A 17,460-nucleotide genomic window follows, 5' to 3' on the forward strand; every position below is an offset into this window, starting at 1 on the left:
AAAAAAAAAAAAACAAAAACAAAAACAAAAACGAGCAAACAAACAAAAAACACACAAAAAAAAAATACCCACAAAAAAAACAAAACAAAAACATAAAACAAAACCAAAACCCACCAGGTTGTTTTGACCAAGGCAAAATCCCGACCCTGATCCTCCTGTGGGTGGATCCTCATCAGATTGTTTTGCAAACCCCTCACAAATGCAAAATCCCGACCCTGAGCTCTCCTCTGCTGAGGAGAGGAGCTTGTGCCAACCTGGAAATAAAGAAATCCTCTGGAATTTATCATCTCAGATCCCACAAAAAGATCCCAGGATGTTTTGCACGTCCTTCACCAGGGCAAAATCCTGACCCGCCCTGGCTCAGCGTGGGCTCTTCCTCACCTTTTAAAGGATATTCCTAAAATCAGGAGACTGGCAGGGATGGTGTTTTCCTGGGAAAAACACCCCGTGCTGCTGCCAGCACCCCCAAAACTCCTGGTGTTGATTGGCCATAAATGCCAGGGCTGATGCCTTGAGGATCTGACCTAGAGCAGAGCTAAAGAACAAAGCAGGGATTTATTCCAAGGATCTCCTGCATGGATCCACCTTGGGCAGCACCAGAGCCCAGCCAGGGCTGCAGCCAGGATGAACCAAAATGGTCCCAAAATGCACGAGCGCTCCCGGGGGCTCTCACTGGATCAGCTCTGCTCCATTTGCACCTTGCAGTTCATTGTCCCATTCCAGCTTTAGCCCAGGCACTCCCATCCTGCTTGTTTTTCTCTCTCCAGCCCACGCTGTTTGTGCTCCTGGGCCTGAGCTTTGGATCATTTGTCCTTGGTGCCCAGCTGGAGCAGGAATTGTTTTGTCTCCCTGCTCTGTGCAGAGAGCTCGCCATCCCATAATGTGAAGCTCAGACCCACACACCAAAGCAGCTCAGAATGTGAAAATACAAAAGCCAAAGCTGAGGCCTCACCCCACGTCCCCAGGTGCCACATGCACAGGGCTTTGAAATCCCTCCAGGAAGGGCAATTCCACCCTGCCTTGGGCAGCCCATTCCATGCCTGGAAAGCCTTTCCATGGAGGAATTGTCCCCAGCAGCCACCCTGCACCTCCCCTGGCACAGCCTGGGGCTGTCCCCTCTCGTCCTGTCCCTTGTCCTGGACGTGGAGCTGCCCAGAGGGACCTCGTGTTCCCTACGGAGCTTCCCAGCACCCTCTGGAGAAGGATCCAGGTGGGACCAAAGCCAAACCTGGCCCCAGAAGTTGGATTGTGCCTGGGCCAGGGCTGCTGTGCCAATCCCACAGGGACATTCCATGGACTGCAGGAGTCACACCTGGGATCTGACACAACAAAACCCCACACCTGGATCCAGCTGAGCTTCAGCCCACGTTTGTGCTCCTGGGGCTGAGATTGGGATCATTTGTCCTTGGTGCCCAGCTGGAGCAGGAATTGTTTTGTCTCCCTGCTCTGTGCACAGAGCTCGCCATCCCATAATGTGAAGCCCAGACCCGCACACAGAATCTGAAAAATAGAAAAGCTAAACCCTGAGGCACCAGGGGGAGCACAGAGAGGTTATCCCAGGGATCCAGGCCGTGCCTGGTGATTTTTCTGGGAAAACAACAGATACCAGGAGGGGAAGGCAGAGGCTCTTTGGGGAGGGAGGCTCCAACAATTGGGGCTCTGTGAGAGGCGGGCAGCTCGGGGCTGCCTCCTTCCCTCGCTCCCTGGCACCAGCCTGGGATGGTTTTGCCTGGAAGTTTGGGAGAAAACAGCCTTGGAAAAGCAAAAATTCCTCTCCTTGAGAGCCGTGGCTGGGTGCAGATCCACAGCAGAGTTTGGTTTTTCCCACCAAGGGAATTAAGGTAGAACCAAGAGGGGAAAACCTGAATTTTCCAGGTCGTTTTCTGTTCCAGCTGAGATTTCATCCTTTTAATTCCACCAGATGGGTGGGGAATGCCAGCGTTTCTCCCTGGGGGTCAGTGGCCCAGTGAAATCACAGGGAATCAGTGAATCCACAGGGAATATTTCCCAAATTTCCTGAAATTTGCCCGTTTTCCCCCAGGGAAACCTCTGGAGGTGTTGGGAGATGTGTGACCCTCTACACTTCACTCTCCTGCACCTCCCATGGGAATGCTGGAGCTTTTCCCTAAGGATATTTCATGGAAATTTGCTGGATTTTGGCAAAATGGGGCTGTTTTCTTCCTTCAAAATTTTCTCCCCCGGCGCCAAAATCAAGGTGGGTTTTTTTTGGGAGGGGATGTGACGTTGTCAGCACATCTCCTGCTGCTTGCAAAATTAAAATATTTTGGTGGTTTTGTTTCAAAATGGCAAATCTTGTAGGAATAGTTTTGTTAGAACTGGGTTTTTCACCAAGAAAGCCACGAAATAAAATATATAGAAAGAAAAAAAAAAAATAGCCCAAAAAAAAAAAAGGAGATAAAGAGAAATATTTTGTTTCATCCCGGACAATCCAGCTTTGACTCTGGAGCAGGGTCAGCCCGAAAAAAAAAAATAAACAAACACTGGAAAAATGCAATTTTCACTGACCAATTCCACCTAAATTTCAGGGTTTGGTCTGCAGGATAACCAAACCCTGCAGCTGCAGGGCTCTCAAGCAAAATAAAAAAAGGATCTTTTCCAAAAGCAGCATTTCCCCCCCAAAAAAGCACCAGAGCCGTGGGAAACTTCAGATGCTTCAGTGGGACCCCACCCAGGAGCACCCAAAATTTGGGGCTACCCGAATTTTGGGGGTTTGGGGATTATTTATAATATATTTATATAAGATATTTATAAGGTATTGTAAGATATATTATAAGATATTTATAAGATATTATATAAGATATTTATAATTTGGGTAGCCCCAAATTTTGGGGGTTTGGGGGATATTTTAGCCCGTGGTGCCACCTGCAGGCAAAGGCCCCAGTTGTCCCCAAAACTGCCCATTTGTCCCCAAAACTGCCCATTTGTCCCCAAAAGTGTCCCCACAGCCCTCGAGGGCATTTCCAACCCCTCAGAGCTCCTTTCTGCAGGTGGAACAGGGGGTTCCAAACACTTTTTAATGTGCTTTAAAGCAGTTTGAAACGCTTTTTAAGGTGCTTTAAAGTGGTTTAAAACACTTCAAAGCAGTTTTTAAAGCAGGAGGGTTTTTAGGAAAAAGGAACAAACCCCCCCCCACCAAAATGTTTTCCCACATGGATCCCTCCCCAAAAGAGCCCAGAGCAGCCACTGGGATTGAAAATCTGTAAATTTAATACTGATACAGGAGGGTTTTTCCTTTATACAGCAAAAATGAACCCGTGGAGGTCAAAAAAAAAAAAAAAAAAAAAAAGCCAGGAGCCTACCAGGACTTAATAAAAATAGGGAAAATTCCAAACACCAGCAGGGACTGGAGCCCTCCTGCCTCAGGGCTCCGCTGGCTTTGCTGTGACTTGATTTTTATTTTTTTTTTTGTTAATCCTAAAAAAATAATTAAAAAAAGCTTTGCTCTGGGGGTCGCTGACCCTGACTCACCTCTAGCACCCCAAGGTTTTTGGGGTTGTTTTTTTTGTTTTTTTTTTTTTTTTGCTCAGGAGCACCCACGCAGCCCAAGGTGCTTCCTGTCGCATCTCCCTGGTGCTGCCACCCCACTAATCCTGATTTGGGTCTGGCTCAGCTCTCCGGGGAGCTGGAAGGCACTTTGGGGTCTCGGAAGGGATTGGGGTGAACCCAAAATAGGGCTGCAAACCAGGGATGCTGCTACTGCTGCTGCTGCTGCTGCTGGCCCTGACTGGGCTCACCCCGAGCAGAGGCATCACGATACAAACGTTTAAAAAAATCAGAAATTTAAAAAAAAAAAAGAAAATTTGCTATTGGCACAAGTGGGGGTGAGCTCTACGTACCTCTAGCCGTGGGTGGGGCAGAGCTGCCCCAAATCTACCCTGATCTAGGCTGTCCCCGGGTGTCCCCTTGGTCCTTAAATCCCTGTCCCACCGACAGCTCCTTTCTCCCGGTGGTGCTGGAGGGAATCCCAAAAACCTCGCCGGGCTGGGAAGCGCACGGAGAGACGAATCCTCCAAGGGGAGAAATGGGAAGTGGTCAGGTGGATGGACGGATCCCCGTGGGATCAGGTGGGTTCTGGTGTCCCCACGCCCTCCCCACACCCCGCTGGGATCAGAAGTCCGAATCGGGCTCCAGCAGCTCCGCGTCCACCAGGTTGGTCCGAGAGTGGATGGGGGCCAGCCCTGCCCGGCAGCCCTGAGTCCTGCTGGCCCCGGGGCGGGGCAGGGGGCCGGGCTGGGGGGGCCACAGGGGGCCCCCGTTGCGGTGCCAGCGCCCGGCGCCGGGGCTCTCGGGGTCGGCGGCGCCGCTCTCGGGGCAGAAGGGGTTGCTGATCACGTGCAGGACGTCGGCCCTGCGGCCGCGCCCGTCCCACGGCCCCCCGGGGAAGGTGGCATCGGGCAGGACATCGGGGGCAAAAGCCACCAGGCAGGGCTGGGGGGGCAGGCGGGGCAGGCGAGGGACGGTGCTGGGGACGGTGGAGCGCCCCGGGCAGCGCTCGGGGTCTGGGGTCACCTCCTTCTTCTTCTTCCTCCGCTTCTTCTTGCGGCCGCTGCGCTTCTGCAGCTCCGGGGACACGTCGGCCTCCACCACCCACAGGTTGGCCCTCTCCTCTGGTGGCACTGGGGGACGTGGGGTGAGGTGGCTGTTGAGTGGCCACGTCCCGCCCGTGCCCCCCGCCAGCCCCCAACACCCCCCCGCCACCCGCCTGATGCCACGGGGATCCATCCCAAATATTCCATCAACACCCCCCACCACGCCCAGCCCGGCTCATCCCCCAGAAATTCCCCACGAGGCCCCCAAGGACTTGCCAGGCGTCGCCACGGGTGTCACGGAGATGTCCTGGGGCAGGATGGCCCCTCTCCTGGCCACCATCTTGGTGACGTGCTGGGCCCAGGCCGAGGACACGTCGGCCGACGGCTCGTTGATGTTGAACGCCAAGCCGGCTGCGGGGACAGGGGGGATCTGGTCACGGGGGAACTTTGGGGACCCCCACGGGGCTGTTGGGGACGTCCCCTGCCCCTGGCACGTACCCACGGGGCCGTCGTGGGACACGGTGTGCATGCTGAAGGACAGCTCCTGGCCCGGGTCGCGCAGCAGCTCCTTGCGCTTGGAGAAGGCCTTGGCGATCATCTTGCTCTTCTTGATCCTCTTGGGCTGGTCGTCGCTCTGCCCCGTCAGCCTGGGGACACGGAGGGCACAGAGGGGACAGGTGGGGCACAGCTGTCACAGCTTGGGGGCACAGGGACCCTCCCCAGCTCCCCCTCCTGCCCATGGGGACACCAGGCTGGGGAATGGGCTTGGGGATGGAGGTGTCCCACAAACGCCACATGGGAGAGGCCACCCCGTTCCCGAGCTGCTGCGAGCCCACAGCTCAGCGAGCTGAGGGACAAACACCTGGGAACGGCCTCCAACACCCCGTTGGATGGGGCAGGAAGGGCTCCAGGGAGCCGGGGTGACATCCTCGGGTGACACTCTCGGGGTCCCACCTGCACCAGGTGCGCTTCCAGATGAGCAGGGTGGCCTTGGTCCAGACCCAGGTGCTCATGGAGACGCCGGTGCCGAACATGGCGAAGAGGTTGATCTTCTCCACCAGGAGGCTCGGCCGGTTCTTGATCTCGCACTCCGGGATGGGCTTGTTGGTCTGCGTGGCGATGGTCACGTTGGCCTCACACCTGCGGGGACACGCGGGGCACAGCGGCTTTAAGGAGGGGGACAGCCCACGGCCCCCACGGCTCTGCAGGGTGGAGACGCGGTGGCACCGCTGGTGGGGGACACGGGGCTGCCCACGGCGGTGCCACCGCGTCCCCGTCACGCCCCGTCCCTGTCCCACTCACAGGACGTATTCCCGGAAGCTGCGCTCCCACTCGGCCTGGTTGAAGAAGTCATAGAAGTGGCAGCCAAAGGTGATGAAGACGAAGCCGAAGGCCAAGAAGCCAAAAATGCCTGGAAGAGAAGAAGGACATCCAGGCAAACTCCAGTTACACCGAGACAAAGACGCCGCACCGGGGCCGTGCCACCAGCACCACAGCTTTGTCCCCCGCTGCTGCCACCCCTGGGAAGGGGCTGTGTGACAAAGTGTCCCCATTCCCACGCGGATTCCCTGGGGAACGGTGCCGGTGAAGCCCTCACCCAGGCGCAGCATGGTCTCGTTGATCTTGCTGGCCGCCTTCTCGCTCAGCAGCCCGGGGTGGTTGCTCTTGATGGAGAAGAGCGTCATGACCCCTGCGGGGAGGGCGAGGAGGGTCAGGGTGTGGGGACACCCACGGTGACCCCGTCCCTTCCCCAGAGCAGAGCCACACCTACCCCGGATGAGGAAATAGCCCCCCACGATGAGCACGAGCCCGATGGGGGCCAGCACGAAGCCGGCTCGGTAGCGGTAGTTCTTGTAGCCCACGAAGCAGATGCCACTGACGGAGTCACCGTCCACCTGGCAGCGACGGGGACAGGGACAGGAGGGTCAGCTGGCTGCGGGCGTCACCCTGAGGCGCCATCCCGTGACGGTGGCCCCGTTACCTGCGCCACGGCCAGGATGGCCACGGTGAGCACGAAGGGGATGGACCAGGTGATGAGGTGGAAGTAGGAGGTCTTGCCCAGCAGCGGCTGGTAGGTGGTGCCCAGGGCCTTGAAGGACGTGTGCCAGGCGTAGGTGAGCATGACAAACCAGATGACACCCGACATCAGCGAGTAGTACACGATGACGAAGATGATGACGCAGGACAGCGTCTCGTTGGAGCTGCGGAGAGGTGAGGCAAGGTGAGGGTGAAACATAAACTTTAAGGGATTTAGAGATTTTAGAGGAGCTAAGATTTTAGATAGAGATAAGCCTTACTAGAGTTAATTAAAATAAAGGGACTCTGTAAGTAGGCCTTGATGAAGATAAGAGTTAGTAGTTAACTAATAATTGATTGCTTGTCAACACAATGTTTAGTTAGCTGGGTTTATAATGAAGAATATAGAAACTGACAAACAGCTTTTAGGAACATGAGACAATTGTGGGCCTCCTCTGCTCTGAAACCAACTGAAGACAGGGAATGGGAGTTCTACCAAGGTTCATTTGTCATATTTGCATTGAAAAGGCAGAAAGGTCAGAATGAGGAAGACTTCATTTACTTCCTCATTTTGGGACCCCTCCCCATGAAAGGCACCACCGACCCATTTCAAGGAACAAACTACGCATGCTTAATAGCTTTGGGAATGATTAGCATGCGGAGCGAGGGATGGGATGTACCAAAAGGATGAATATGTGTTTGTATTTTGGGTATTCAATTCTGGTGTGGATAAAAGGACTCTGTGATCATTGGAAAGGTGCAGTGTGTATTTGGGAGCTGTCCCACACGCTGCCCGGCGCCGCAATGAACATACACTTCCTAACTTTAAACTGTCAGAGAGTTTTTGTCCGTCACAGTTGGATATCGGCGCTAGATCAATATCCACATTTTTTTTAATCAATCAAGGGGACACGCCAGGAGTCCAGCGAAGCCCGAGAGCCCTCCGTGGTGCCGGGGACAACTCTGGTGGCGGGCCGGGGACGGAGGTGACACCTACGTGGGCTCGCCCAGCCGCATGGTGCCGTCGGCCCGGCACACGATCTCGTCGCGGGCGCCGTCCATGAACTGTGCCAGCCAGCCAATGCTGCCCACGAAGAAGCAGGCGTTGACGTAGAACAGGATGACGGCGGGGTAGCGGTTGGAGTTCCTCCAGTCAGCGACAAACGTGGCCTGGAGGGGTGGGGAAAGCGACAGCTCGGTGCCCGCCCCCTTCTCCCCCCCCCAATTCTGGGGGACGGCTCCCCAGAAGGAGCCCGCGCCTCACCAGGGTGAAGAAGGTGCAGAAGATGGTGACGGAGCTGAAGGCGGCGATGTAGACGTGCATCTCGCGGTGCTCCTTCTCGGTGAACAGCGGGTTCTGGCACTGGATGCCGCAGCCCTCCACGTCCTCGTACCAGCTCTTGGGGTTGTCCGTCCTCACCAGCGGCGCCTCGCACTGCCCCGAGCTGTTGAACTTGATGTTCTGCACCTCGTTCTGCCAGAGGGGAAACCAGGCCGTGAGGAGGAGGAGGAGGAGGAGGAGGAGGAGGAGGAGGAGGAGGAGGAGGAGGAGGAGGAGGAGGAGACACCCCAGCGGCCAAGATGGACATCAGCGCCCAGTGGAGGGCAGGGGGCAGCTGGGGTCCATAGAATCACCAGGGAATCATGGAATGGGTTGGGAAGGGACCCCAGAGCCCCTGCAGTGCCACCCCTGCCATGGCAGGGACACCTCCCACTGTCCCAGGCTGCTCCAACCCCAGTGTCCAGCCTGTCCTTGGACATTCCAGGGATGCAGGGGCAGCCCCAGCTGCTCTGGCAATTCCAGCCCAGCCAGGAATTCCCAATTCCCAAGATCCCATCCATCGCTGCCCTCTGGCAGTGGGAGCCATTCCCTGTGTCCTGTCCCTGCAGGCCTTGTCCCCAGTCCCTCTGCAGCTCTCCCGGAGCCCATTTAGGGCCTGGAATGTGCTGGAAGCTCTCCCTGGATCCTTCCCCTCTCCAGGCTGACCAGCACCAGCCCTTCTCTCCTGCAGAGAGGGGCTCTCCCTCCCCAGGCCCGCGTGCCCGCGCCGTACCGGGCAGCCCTCGGGGAAGCGGTCGGTGGTGCACTTGAGGAAGTCGGGCCAGCCGCGCTCGCGCTCCACGATGGTGCAGGGTGCCCGGGTGGCCTGGCACAGGGTCTGGCTGGGCAGCTCCACCTGCCCATCCTCACACTTGGGCATGTAGACGGCGCAGAGCAGGGGCTGGATGACGTCCCAGCAGCGCGGGGCGTTGCGCAGGCCTGCGGGGAGGGGACGGCACCGTCACCACCGCCGGCACGGCCACCTCCTGCTGTCCCCGCAGCGCTGGGACCCCTCTGTGGGGTTCTCCTGCTGCCCCACAGCAACCACACAGCCCTGGGACCCCTCTGTGGGACCCTCCTGCTGTCCCCACAGCACTGGGGCCCCTCTGTGGGGCTCACCTGCTGTCCCTGCAGCGCTGGGACCCCTCTGTGGGACCCTCCTGCTGTCCCCACAGTGCTGGGACCCCTCTGTGGGACCCTCCTGCCATCCCCACAGCGCTGGGACCCCTCTGTGGGACCCTCCTGCCATCCCCACAGCGCTGGGACCCCTCTGTGGGACCCTCCTGCCGTCCCCACAGCGCTGGGACCCCTCTGTGGGACCCTCCTGCTGTCCCCACAGCGCTGGGACCCCTCTGTGGGACCCTCCTGCTGTCCCCACAGCGCTGGGACCCCTCTGTGGGACCCTCCTGCTGCCCCACAGCACCCAAACAGCACTGGGACCCCTCTGTAGGACCCTCCTGCCATCCCCACAGTGCTGTGACCCCTCTGTGGGACCCTCCTGCTGTCCCCACAGCACCCACACAGCACTGGGACCCCTCTGTGGGACCCTCCTGCCATCCCCACAGCGCTGGGACCCCTCTGTGGGACCCTCCTGCTGTCCCTGCAGCGCTGGGACTCCTCTGTGGGACCCTCTTGCTATCCCCACAGTGCTGGGACCCCTCTGTGGGGTTCTCCTGCTGCCCCACAGCACCCACACAGCACTGGGACCCCTCTGTGGGGCTCTCCTGTTGTCCCCACAGTGCTGGGACCCCTCTGTGGGGCTCTCCTGCTGCCCCCACAGCACCCACATGGCATTGGGACCCCTCTGTGGGACCCTCCTGCTGTCCCACAGCACCCACACAGCGCTGGGACCCCTCTGTGGGGCTCTCCTGCTGTCCCCACAGTGCTGTGACCCCTCTGTGGGACCCTCCTGATGCCCCACAGTGCTGTGACCCCTCTGTGGGACCCTCCTGATGCCCCACAGTGCTGTGACCCCTCTGTGGGACCCTCCTGCTGTCCCCACAGCACTGGGACCCCTCTGTGGGACCCTCCTGCTGTCCCCACAGCACTGGGACCCCTCTGTGGGACCCTCCTGCTGTCCCCACAGCACTGGGACCCCTCTGTAGGACCCTCCTGCTGTCCCTGCAGCGCTGGGACCCCTCTGTGGGACCCTCCTGCTGTCCCCACAGTGCTGGGACCCCTCTATGGGACCCTCCTGCCGTCCCCACAGCGCTGGGACCCCTCTGTGGGGCTCTCCTGCTGTCCCCACAGTGCTGTGACCCCTCTGTGGGACCCTCCTGATGCCCCACAGTGCTGTGACCCCTCTGTGGGACCCTCCTGATGCCCCACAGTGCTGTGACCCCTCTGTGGGACCCTCCTGATGCCCCACAGTGCTGTGACCCCTCTGTGGGACCCTCCTGCTGTCCCCACAGCACTGGGACCCCTCTGTGGGACCCTCCTGCTGTCCCCACAGCACTGGGACCCCTCTGTAGGACCCTCCTGCTGTCCCCACAGCACTGGGACCCCTCTGTAGGACCCTCCTGCTGTCCCTGCAGCGCTGGGACCCCTCTGTGGGACCCTCCTGCTGTCCCCACAGTGCTGGGACCCCTCTATGGGACCCTCCTGCCGTCCCCACAGCGCTGGGACCCCTCTGTGAGGTTCTCCTGCTGCCCCACAGCACCCACATGGCATTGGGATCCCTCTGTGGGGCCTCTGAGGCACCATGCCCATCACCAGGGCTGCCCCCCCACGCTGTACCCCCATACTGCTCTTGTCTACACTGTGCCCACCCCCAGCCCCTGATAAACCATTTTCCATACTGCACCCATCCCCAGACTCCTGCTGCACCCATTCTGAGGCCATTCTCTCCCGTTCCCCCTCTACACCACACCCTCCCTGCACCCCAGTCTCCTGCTCCCCTCCACATTGCACCATCCCCACTCCTCTGCTCTACAGTTTTCTGTACTGTGCCCATCCCCAGACAGCCACTGCACTGCTCCCCTCCATGCTGCACCCATCTCCAGGCCCTTTTTAATCATTTTTCTATTCTGTACCCAACTATATTCCCTTTCCAATCAGTTTTCTACTCTGCACCCATCTCCAGTCCCTTTCCAATCAGTTTTCTACTCTGCACCCATCTCCAGTCCCTTTTCAATCAGTTTTCTACTCTGCACCCATCTCCAGTCACTTTTTAATCAGTTTTCTACTCTGTACCCATCTCCAGTCCCTTTTTAATCAGTTTTCTACTCTGCACCCAACTATATTCCCTTTCCAATCAGTTTTCTATACTGTACCCGTCTCCAGTCCCTTTCCAATCAGTTTTCTACTCTGCACCCATCTCCAGTCCCTTTTCAATCAGTTTTCTACTCTGCACCCATCTCCAGTCCCTTTTTAATCAGTTTTCTACTCTGCACCCATCTCCAGTCCCTTTTCAATCAGTTTTCTACTCTGCACCCATCTCCAGTCACTTTTTAATCAGTTTTCTACTCTGTACCCATCTCCAGTCCCTTTTTAATCAGTTTTCTACTCTGCACCCAACTATATTCCCTTTCCAATCAGTTTTCTATACTGTACCCATCTCCAGTCCCTTTTTAATCAGTTTTCTACTCTGTACCCATCTCCAGTCCCTTTTCAATCAGTTTTCTACTCTGCACCCATCTCCAGTCCCTTTTTAATCAGTTTTCTATACTGTATCCATCTCCAGTCCCTTTTCAATCAGTTTTCTATACTGTATCCATCTCCAGTCCCTTTTTAATCAGTTTTCTACTCTGTACCCATCTCCAGTCCCTTTCCAATCAGTTTTCTACTCTGTACCCATCTCCAGTCCCTTTTTAATCAGTTTTCTACTCTGTACCCATCTCCAGTCCCTTTTTAATCAGTTTTCTACTCTGTACCCATCTCCAGTCCCTTTTTAATCAGTTTTCTATACTGTATCCATCTCCAGTCCCTTTTCAATCAGTTTTCTATACTGTATCCATCTCCAGTCCCTTTCCAATCAGTTTTCTACTCTGTACCCATCTCCAGTCCCTTTTTAATCAGTTTTCTACTCTGTACCCATCTCCAGTCCCTTTTTAATCAGTTTTCTACTCTGCACCCATCTCCAGTCCCTTTTTAATCAGTTTTCTATACTGTACCCATCTCCAGTCCCTTTTTAATCAGTTTTCTACTCTGTACCCATCTCTGGGCCCAACCTGGTGCTCCTCTCTACACTGTACCCATCCCCTGTACCCACCATGGAGTTTTCTATACTGTGCCCACCCCTGGGCCTGTGCTATCCCATATCCACCCCCCGTACCCCAATCTACTGCTGCCCTCCCTACTGTACCCATCTATGTTTTGTTACACAGTTTTCTACACTGTACCCACCCCCAGCCCCCCTCTATAAAGTTTTCTACACTGTACCTATCCCCAGCCCCTTTCTATAAAATTTTCTATATTCTACCCATCCCCAGCCCTTTGCTACAAAGTTTTCTATACTCTACCCACCCCCAACCCCCCTCTATAAAGTTTACTACACTGTACCCATCTCCAGCCCTTGGCTATACACTTTTCTACACTCTACCCATCCCCAGCCCCTCTCTACAAAGTTTTCTATACTCTACCCATCCCCAGCCCCTCTCTACAAAGTTTTCTATACTCTACCCATCCCCAGCCCCTCTCTACAAAGTTTTCTATACTCTACCCATCCCCAGCCCCTCTCTATAAAGTTTTCTACACTGTACCCATCCCCAACCCCCCTCTATAAAGTTTACTATACTCTATTCATATCCAGCCCTTTGCTATACACTTTTCTACACTGTACCCATCTCCACCCCCCTCTATAAAGTTTTCTATACTCTATTCATATCCAACCCTTTGCTATACACTTTTCTACACTTTACCCACCCCCAGCCCCCCTCTATAAAGTTTTCTATACTCTACGCATCCCCAGCCCCCCTCTATAAAGTCTTCTACACTCTATCCATCTCCAGCCCCCCTCTATAAAGTTTTCTACACTCTATCCATCTCCAACCCCCCCTCTATAAAGTTTTCTATACTCTACCCACCCCCAGCCCCCCTCTATAAAGTTTTCTATACTCTATTCATATCCAGCCCTTTGCTATACACTTTTCTACACTATACCCATCTCCAACCCTTTGCTATAAACTTTTCTACACTTTACCCATCCCCAGCTCCCCTCTATAAAGTTTTCTATACTCTACCCATCTCCAGCCCTTGGCTATACACTTTTCTACACTCTACCCATCCCCAGCCCCCCTCTATAAAGTTTTCTACACTCTACCCATCTCCAGCCCTTTGCTACACAGTTTTCTATACTCTACCCATCTCCAGCCCTTAGCTATACACTTTTCTACACTTTACCCATCCCCAGCCCCTCTCTGTAAACTTTTCTATACTGTACCTATCCCCAGCCCCCCTTTATAAAGTTTTCTACACTCTACCCATCTCCAGCCCCCCTCTATAAAGTTTTCTATACTCTATTCATATCCAGCCCTTTGCTATACACTTTTCTACACTGTATACCCATCTCCACCCCCCTCTATAAAGTTTTATATTCTGTACCCACCCCCAGCCCCCCTCTATAAAGTTTTCTACACTTTACCCACCCCCAGCCCCTCTCTACAAAGTTTTCTATACTCCAACCATCCCCAACCCCCCCACACTACACCCAATCCCGCCTCCAAGCTCTCCCCCCCGCTCCCTTCCCCGCTCCCCATCCCCCTCCAGCCCCATCCCGGGCCTCTCCCGCACTCTCCCCGCTCCCGGAGCCGTCCCGTCCGTACCGGACCAGAGCAGCAGCTTCCCGTGCGCCTCCTCCTGCGAGGCGGAGTCGGTGGCCAGCAGCGTGGAGGTGGCGGCGTAGGGCAGCGCGGAGCCCAGGCAGGCGCCGAAGCGGAGCCGCTCGCAGGGCGCGGGGCGGCGGCAGCGCGGGGGCCCGGCCGAGGCGTTGTGGGCGGCGGGGCAGCGGCCGCCCAGGGCCAGCGCCAGGGCCAGCGCCAGCGCCCAGCGCCTCCCGCCGCGGCCCGGCCACATCGCGGCGGTGCTCGGCGGGGCTTAGGGCGGCTGGCAGCGGGGCGAGGGGCCCGCCATGGCCCCGCCGCCTTTGTTGGGCTCGCCGGGAGCGAGCGGAGCGGGCCCGCTGCTGCTGCTGCTGCTGCTGCTGCTGCTCCTCCTCCGCCACCGCCCGCGGCCCGGCCCGGCCCGCGCCCCCCGCCGGGGCGGGCTGAGGGAGGGACCGCGGGGGAAGCGCTGCGGAGGGTAAGAGACGCGATTTGTGAGGGGAAAGCAGCCGGAAAGTGAGGGAAAATGCCCTTTTTTTTGGAGGAAAGAGCCTCCTTTTGTGAGGAAAAAGTTCCTCTCGCGAGGAAAGAGTCGCTTTCGGTCAGGAAAAGTTTCCTTTTTGTGAGGGAAAGTTGCCTTTTTTTTCTGAGGGAAAGTTCCTTTTTGTGAGGAAAAGTTCCTTTTTGTGAGGAAAAAGTCGCTAAAAAGTGAGGGAAAGTGCTTTTTTGGGGGAGGAAAGAGTCCCCTTTCGTGAGGAAAGAGTCTCTTTCGGTCAGGAAAAGTTTCCTTTTTGTGAGGGAAAGTTGCCTTTTTTTTCTGAGGGAAAGTTCCTTTTTGTGAGGAAAAGTTCCTTTTTGTGAGGAAAAAGTCGCTAAAAAGTGAGGGAAAGTGCTTTTTTGGGGGAGGAAAGAGTCCCCTTTCGTGAGGAAAGAGTCTCTTTCGGTCAGGAAAAGTTTCCTTTTTGTGAGGGAAAGTTGCCTTTTTTTCTGAGGGAAAGTTCCTTTTTGTGAGGAAAAGTTCCTTTTTGTGAGGAAAAAGTCGCTAAAAAGTGAGGGAAAGTGCTTTTTTTGGGGAGGAAAGAGTCTCTTTCGGTCAGGAAAAGTTTCCTTTTTGTGAGGGAAAGTTGCCTTCTTTTCTGAGGGAAAGCTCCTTTTTGTGAGGAAAAGTTCCTTTTTATGAGGAAAAAGTCGCTAAAAAGTGAGGGGAAAAGGGAAAAGTCGCTAAAAAGTGAGGGAAATGCTTTTTTTGGAGGGAGGAAAGAGTCCCCTCTCGTGAGGAAAGAGTGGCTTTCGGTCAGGAAAAGTTTCCTTTTTGTGTGGAAAAGTCGACTTTTTCTCAGGGAATGTTCCTTTTTGTGAGGAAAAGTTTCCTTTTTGTGAGGGAAAGTTGCCTTCTTTTCTGAGGGAAAGTTCCTTTTTGTGAGGAAAAGTTCCTTTTTATGAGGAAGAAGTCGCTAAAAAGTGAGGGGAAAAGGGAAAAGTCGCTAAAAAGTGAGGGAAAGTGCTTTTTTTTGGGAGGAAAGAGTCCCCTTTCGTGAGGAAAGAGTCACTTTCGGTCAGGAAAAGTTTCCTTTTTGTGTGGAAAAGTTGCCTTTTCCTGAGGGAAAGTTCCTTTTTGTGAGGAAAAGTTCTCTTTTTCTGAGGAAAGGTTCCTTTTTATGAGGAAAAAGTCACTTTTTGTGAGGGAAAAGTCTTTTTTTGGGAGGAAAAAGTCCCCCTCACAAAAGGCCTTTGTGAGGAAAAAGTTCCTTCTGAGAGGAAAAAGTGGCTTTTTGTGAGAAAAAGCCATATTTTGTGGGGAAAATATTCCTTTTTCTGAGGGGAAAAGTTCCTTTTTGTGCGGAAAAACTCCCACATGAGGGAAAAAAGTCACTTTTTGTGAGGAAGAAGTCCCTTTTTGTGAAGAAAATGTCCCTTTGGGGAGGAAAAAGTCACTTTTGGGAGGAAAAAGTTCCCTTTCTATGAGAAAAAAAAATCACTTGTGAGGAAAAAGTCACCTACAGTGAGGGAAAAGTTCCTGGTTTTGAAGAAAAAGCCTCTTTTTGTGACAAAAAAGTCACTATTTGTGAGGGGAAAGTTCATTTTTATGAAGAAAACGTCCAATTTTGGAAAGAAAAAAATCACTTTTGTGACAAAAACACCACTTAATATGAGGAAAATACCAATTTTGTGAGGGAAAAGTTCCTTCTTGTGAGGAAAAGGTGGTTTTTTTTTTTTTTTTCCTGTGAAATAAAATGTCCTGATGAAAACGCTTTTGTGAGTAAAAAGTTACTTTTTGGAGGTGAAAAGTTGCCTTTGGGGGAAAGAGGCCACTTCTGGGAGAAGAAAAGTTACTTTTTAAAGGGAAAAGTTACTTTTTGGGGAGTAAAAGTTACTTTTCTGGGACAAAAGACACTTTTATGGGGAAAAAAAAGCTACTTTTTTGATGGGGGGAATACTCTTTGTGGGGAAAAATCAATTTTAGGAGAGTAAGGATAATTTGAGGAGGAGAAAACTTGATTTTTGTGGAGGAAAGTTCCTTTTTTTACGGGTAAGTTACTTTTTTGGGGGGAGAAAAATGAGTTTGGTGGGGCAAAAGACACTTTTGGGTGATGAAAAGTTGTTTTTTAGGGGGATGAAAAGTTGCTTTTTGGGGAGAAAAGATGGATTTTTTGGGGGAAAAGCCTTTTTTTTTTTTTTTTTGGAGAGTGGCTGCTTCTTAGAGTAAACTTGTTTTGGGCGAGAAGTAGCTCTTGGGAGGGGAAGTTTTGGGAAGAAAAGTGAATTTCGGAGGGGGGAAAAAGTCACTTTTTTTTGCGGGGAGGTGCCATTGGTCGCAGAGGGAAGAAATCACATTTCGGCGGGGGGGATGAGGTGGATTTCGAGGGGGGAAAAAACCAAAAAAAGGTTTTTTTTTTTAATGAGAAAGAAGCCTCCCGGCCGCACACAAAGAGCCGGGCGCTGGGCCGCATCCCGGCTCCCTCCGCGGGAGGGACCACCCAGCCCGAGCCGAAGGGAAAATTAAAAAAAAAAAAAAAAAAAAAAAAAAATTAAAAACCCAACCCCCCAAAAAAAAACTCCACCCACGGGTTTGCGACAGCTCCGAGAGGCCGGGCCAGGCCCCTCAGCCGCCTTCCCCACCTCGTTTCGGGGGTGTCACGGCAGCACCGGGCCGCGGCGCGGCCTCCGTCTGCCCCCAGAGCCACCGCGCTGTGCCCTGCGCTCCGAGCGGCCGGCCTCGTGTCTTTATGGCCCGGGAAAGACAAAAAAAAGGCACAGCCCGGCACCACCTCGTGTCTTTATGGCCCGGGAAAGCCAAGGAAAGGGCACAGCCCGGAACCCCCTCGTGTCTTTATGGCCCGGGAAAGCCAAGGAAAGGGCACAGCCTGGAACCCCCTCGTGTCTTTATGGCCCGGGAAAGCCAAAAAAAAGGCACAGCCCGGCATCCCCTCGTGTCTTTATGGCCCGGGAAAGCCAAGGAAAGGGCACAGCCTGGAACCCCCTCGTGTCTTTATGGCCCGGGAAAGCCAAGGAAAGGGCACAGCCTGGAACCCCCTCGTGTCTTTATGGCCCGGGAAAGCCAAGGAAAGGGCACAGCCCGGCACCCCCTCGTGTCTTTATGGCCCGGGAAAGCCAAGGAAAGGGCACAGCCTGGCACCCCCTCGTGTCTTTATGGCCTGGGAAAGACAAGGAAAGGGCACAGCCTGGCACCACCTCGTGTATTTATGGCCTGGGAAAGACAAGGAAAGGGCACAGCCTGGCACCACCTCGTGTCTTTATGGCCCGGGAAAGACAAAAAAAAGGCACAGCCCGGCACTCCCTCGTGTCTTTATGG

General features: G+C 54.5%; 1 protein-coding gene across 1 annotated transcript; it reads right to left on the minus strand.

The window, feature by feature from the left end:
• Positions 1–3,210: 3,210 nt before the first annotated feature.
• Positions 3,211–13,942, minus strand: LOC128788817 (smoothened homolog). The gene is made up of 12 exons (XM_053944096.1): positions 13,650–13,942; positions 8,621–8,826; positions 7,831–8,040; positions 7,564–7,736; positions 6,532–6,751; positions 6,322–6,445; positions 6,148–6,240; positions 5,853–5,961; positions 5,505–5,690; positions 5,049–5,197; positions 4,827–4,961; positions 3,211–4,637 (listed from the first exon to the last, which is right to left on the minus strand). The coding sequence occupies exons 1-12, from the start codon at positions 13,897–13,899 to the stop codon at positions 4,129–4,131; spliced, it is 2,364 nt and encodes a 787-aa protein (XP_053800071.1). The 5' UTR covers positions 13,900–13,942; the 3' UTR covers positions 3,211–4,128.
• Between the last annotated feature and the right edge of the window lie 3,518 nt (positions 13,943–17,460).

The sequence above is a fragment of the Vidua chalybeata genome, chromosome 5 (genome assembly GCF_026979565.1).
Source record: "Vidua chalybeata isolate OUT-0048 chromosome 5, bVidCha1 merged haplotype, whole genome shotgun sequence".
Lineage (NCBI taxonomy): Eukaryota > Metazoa > Chordata > Aves > Passeriformes > Viduidae > Vidua > Vidua chalybeata.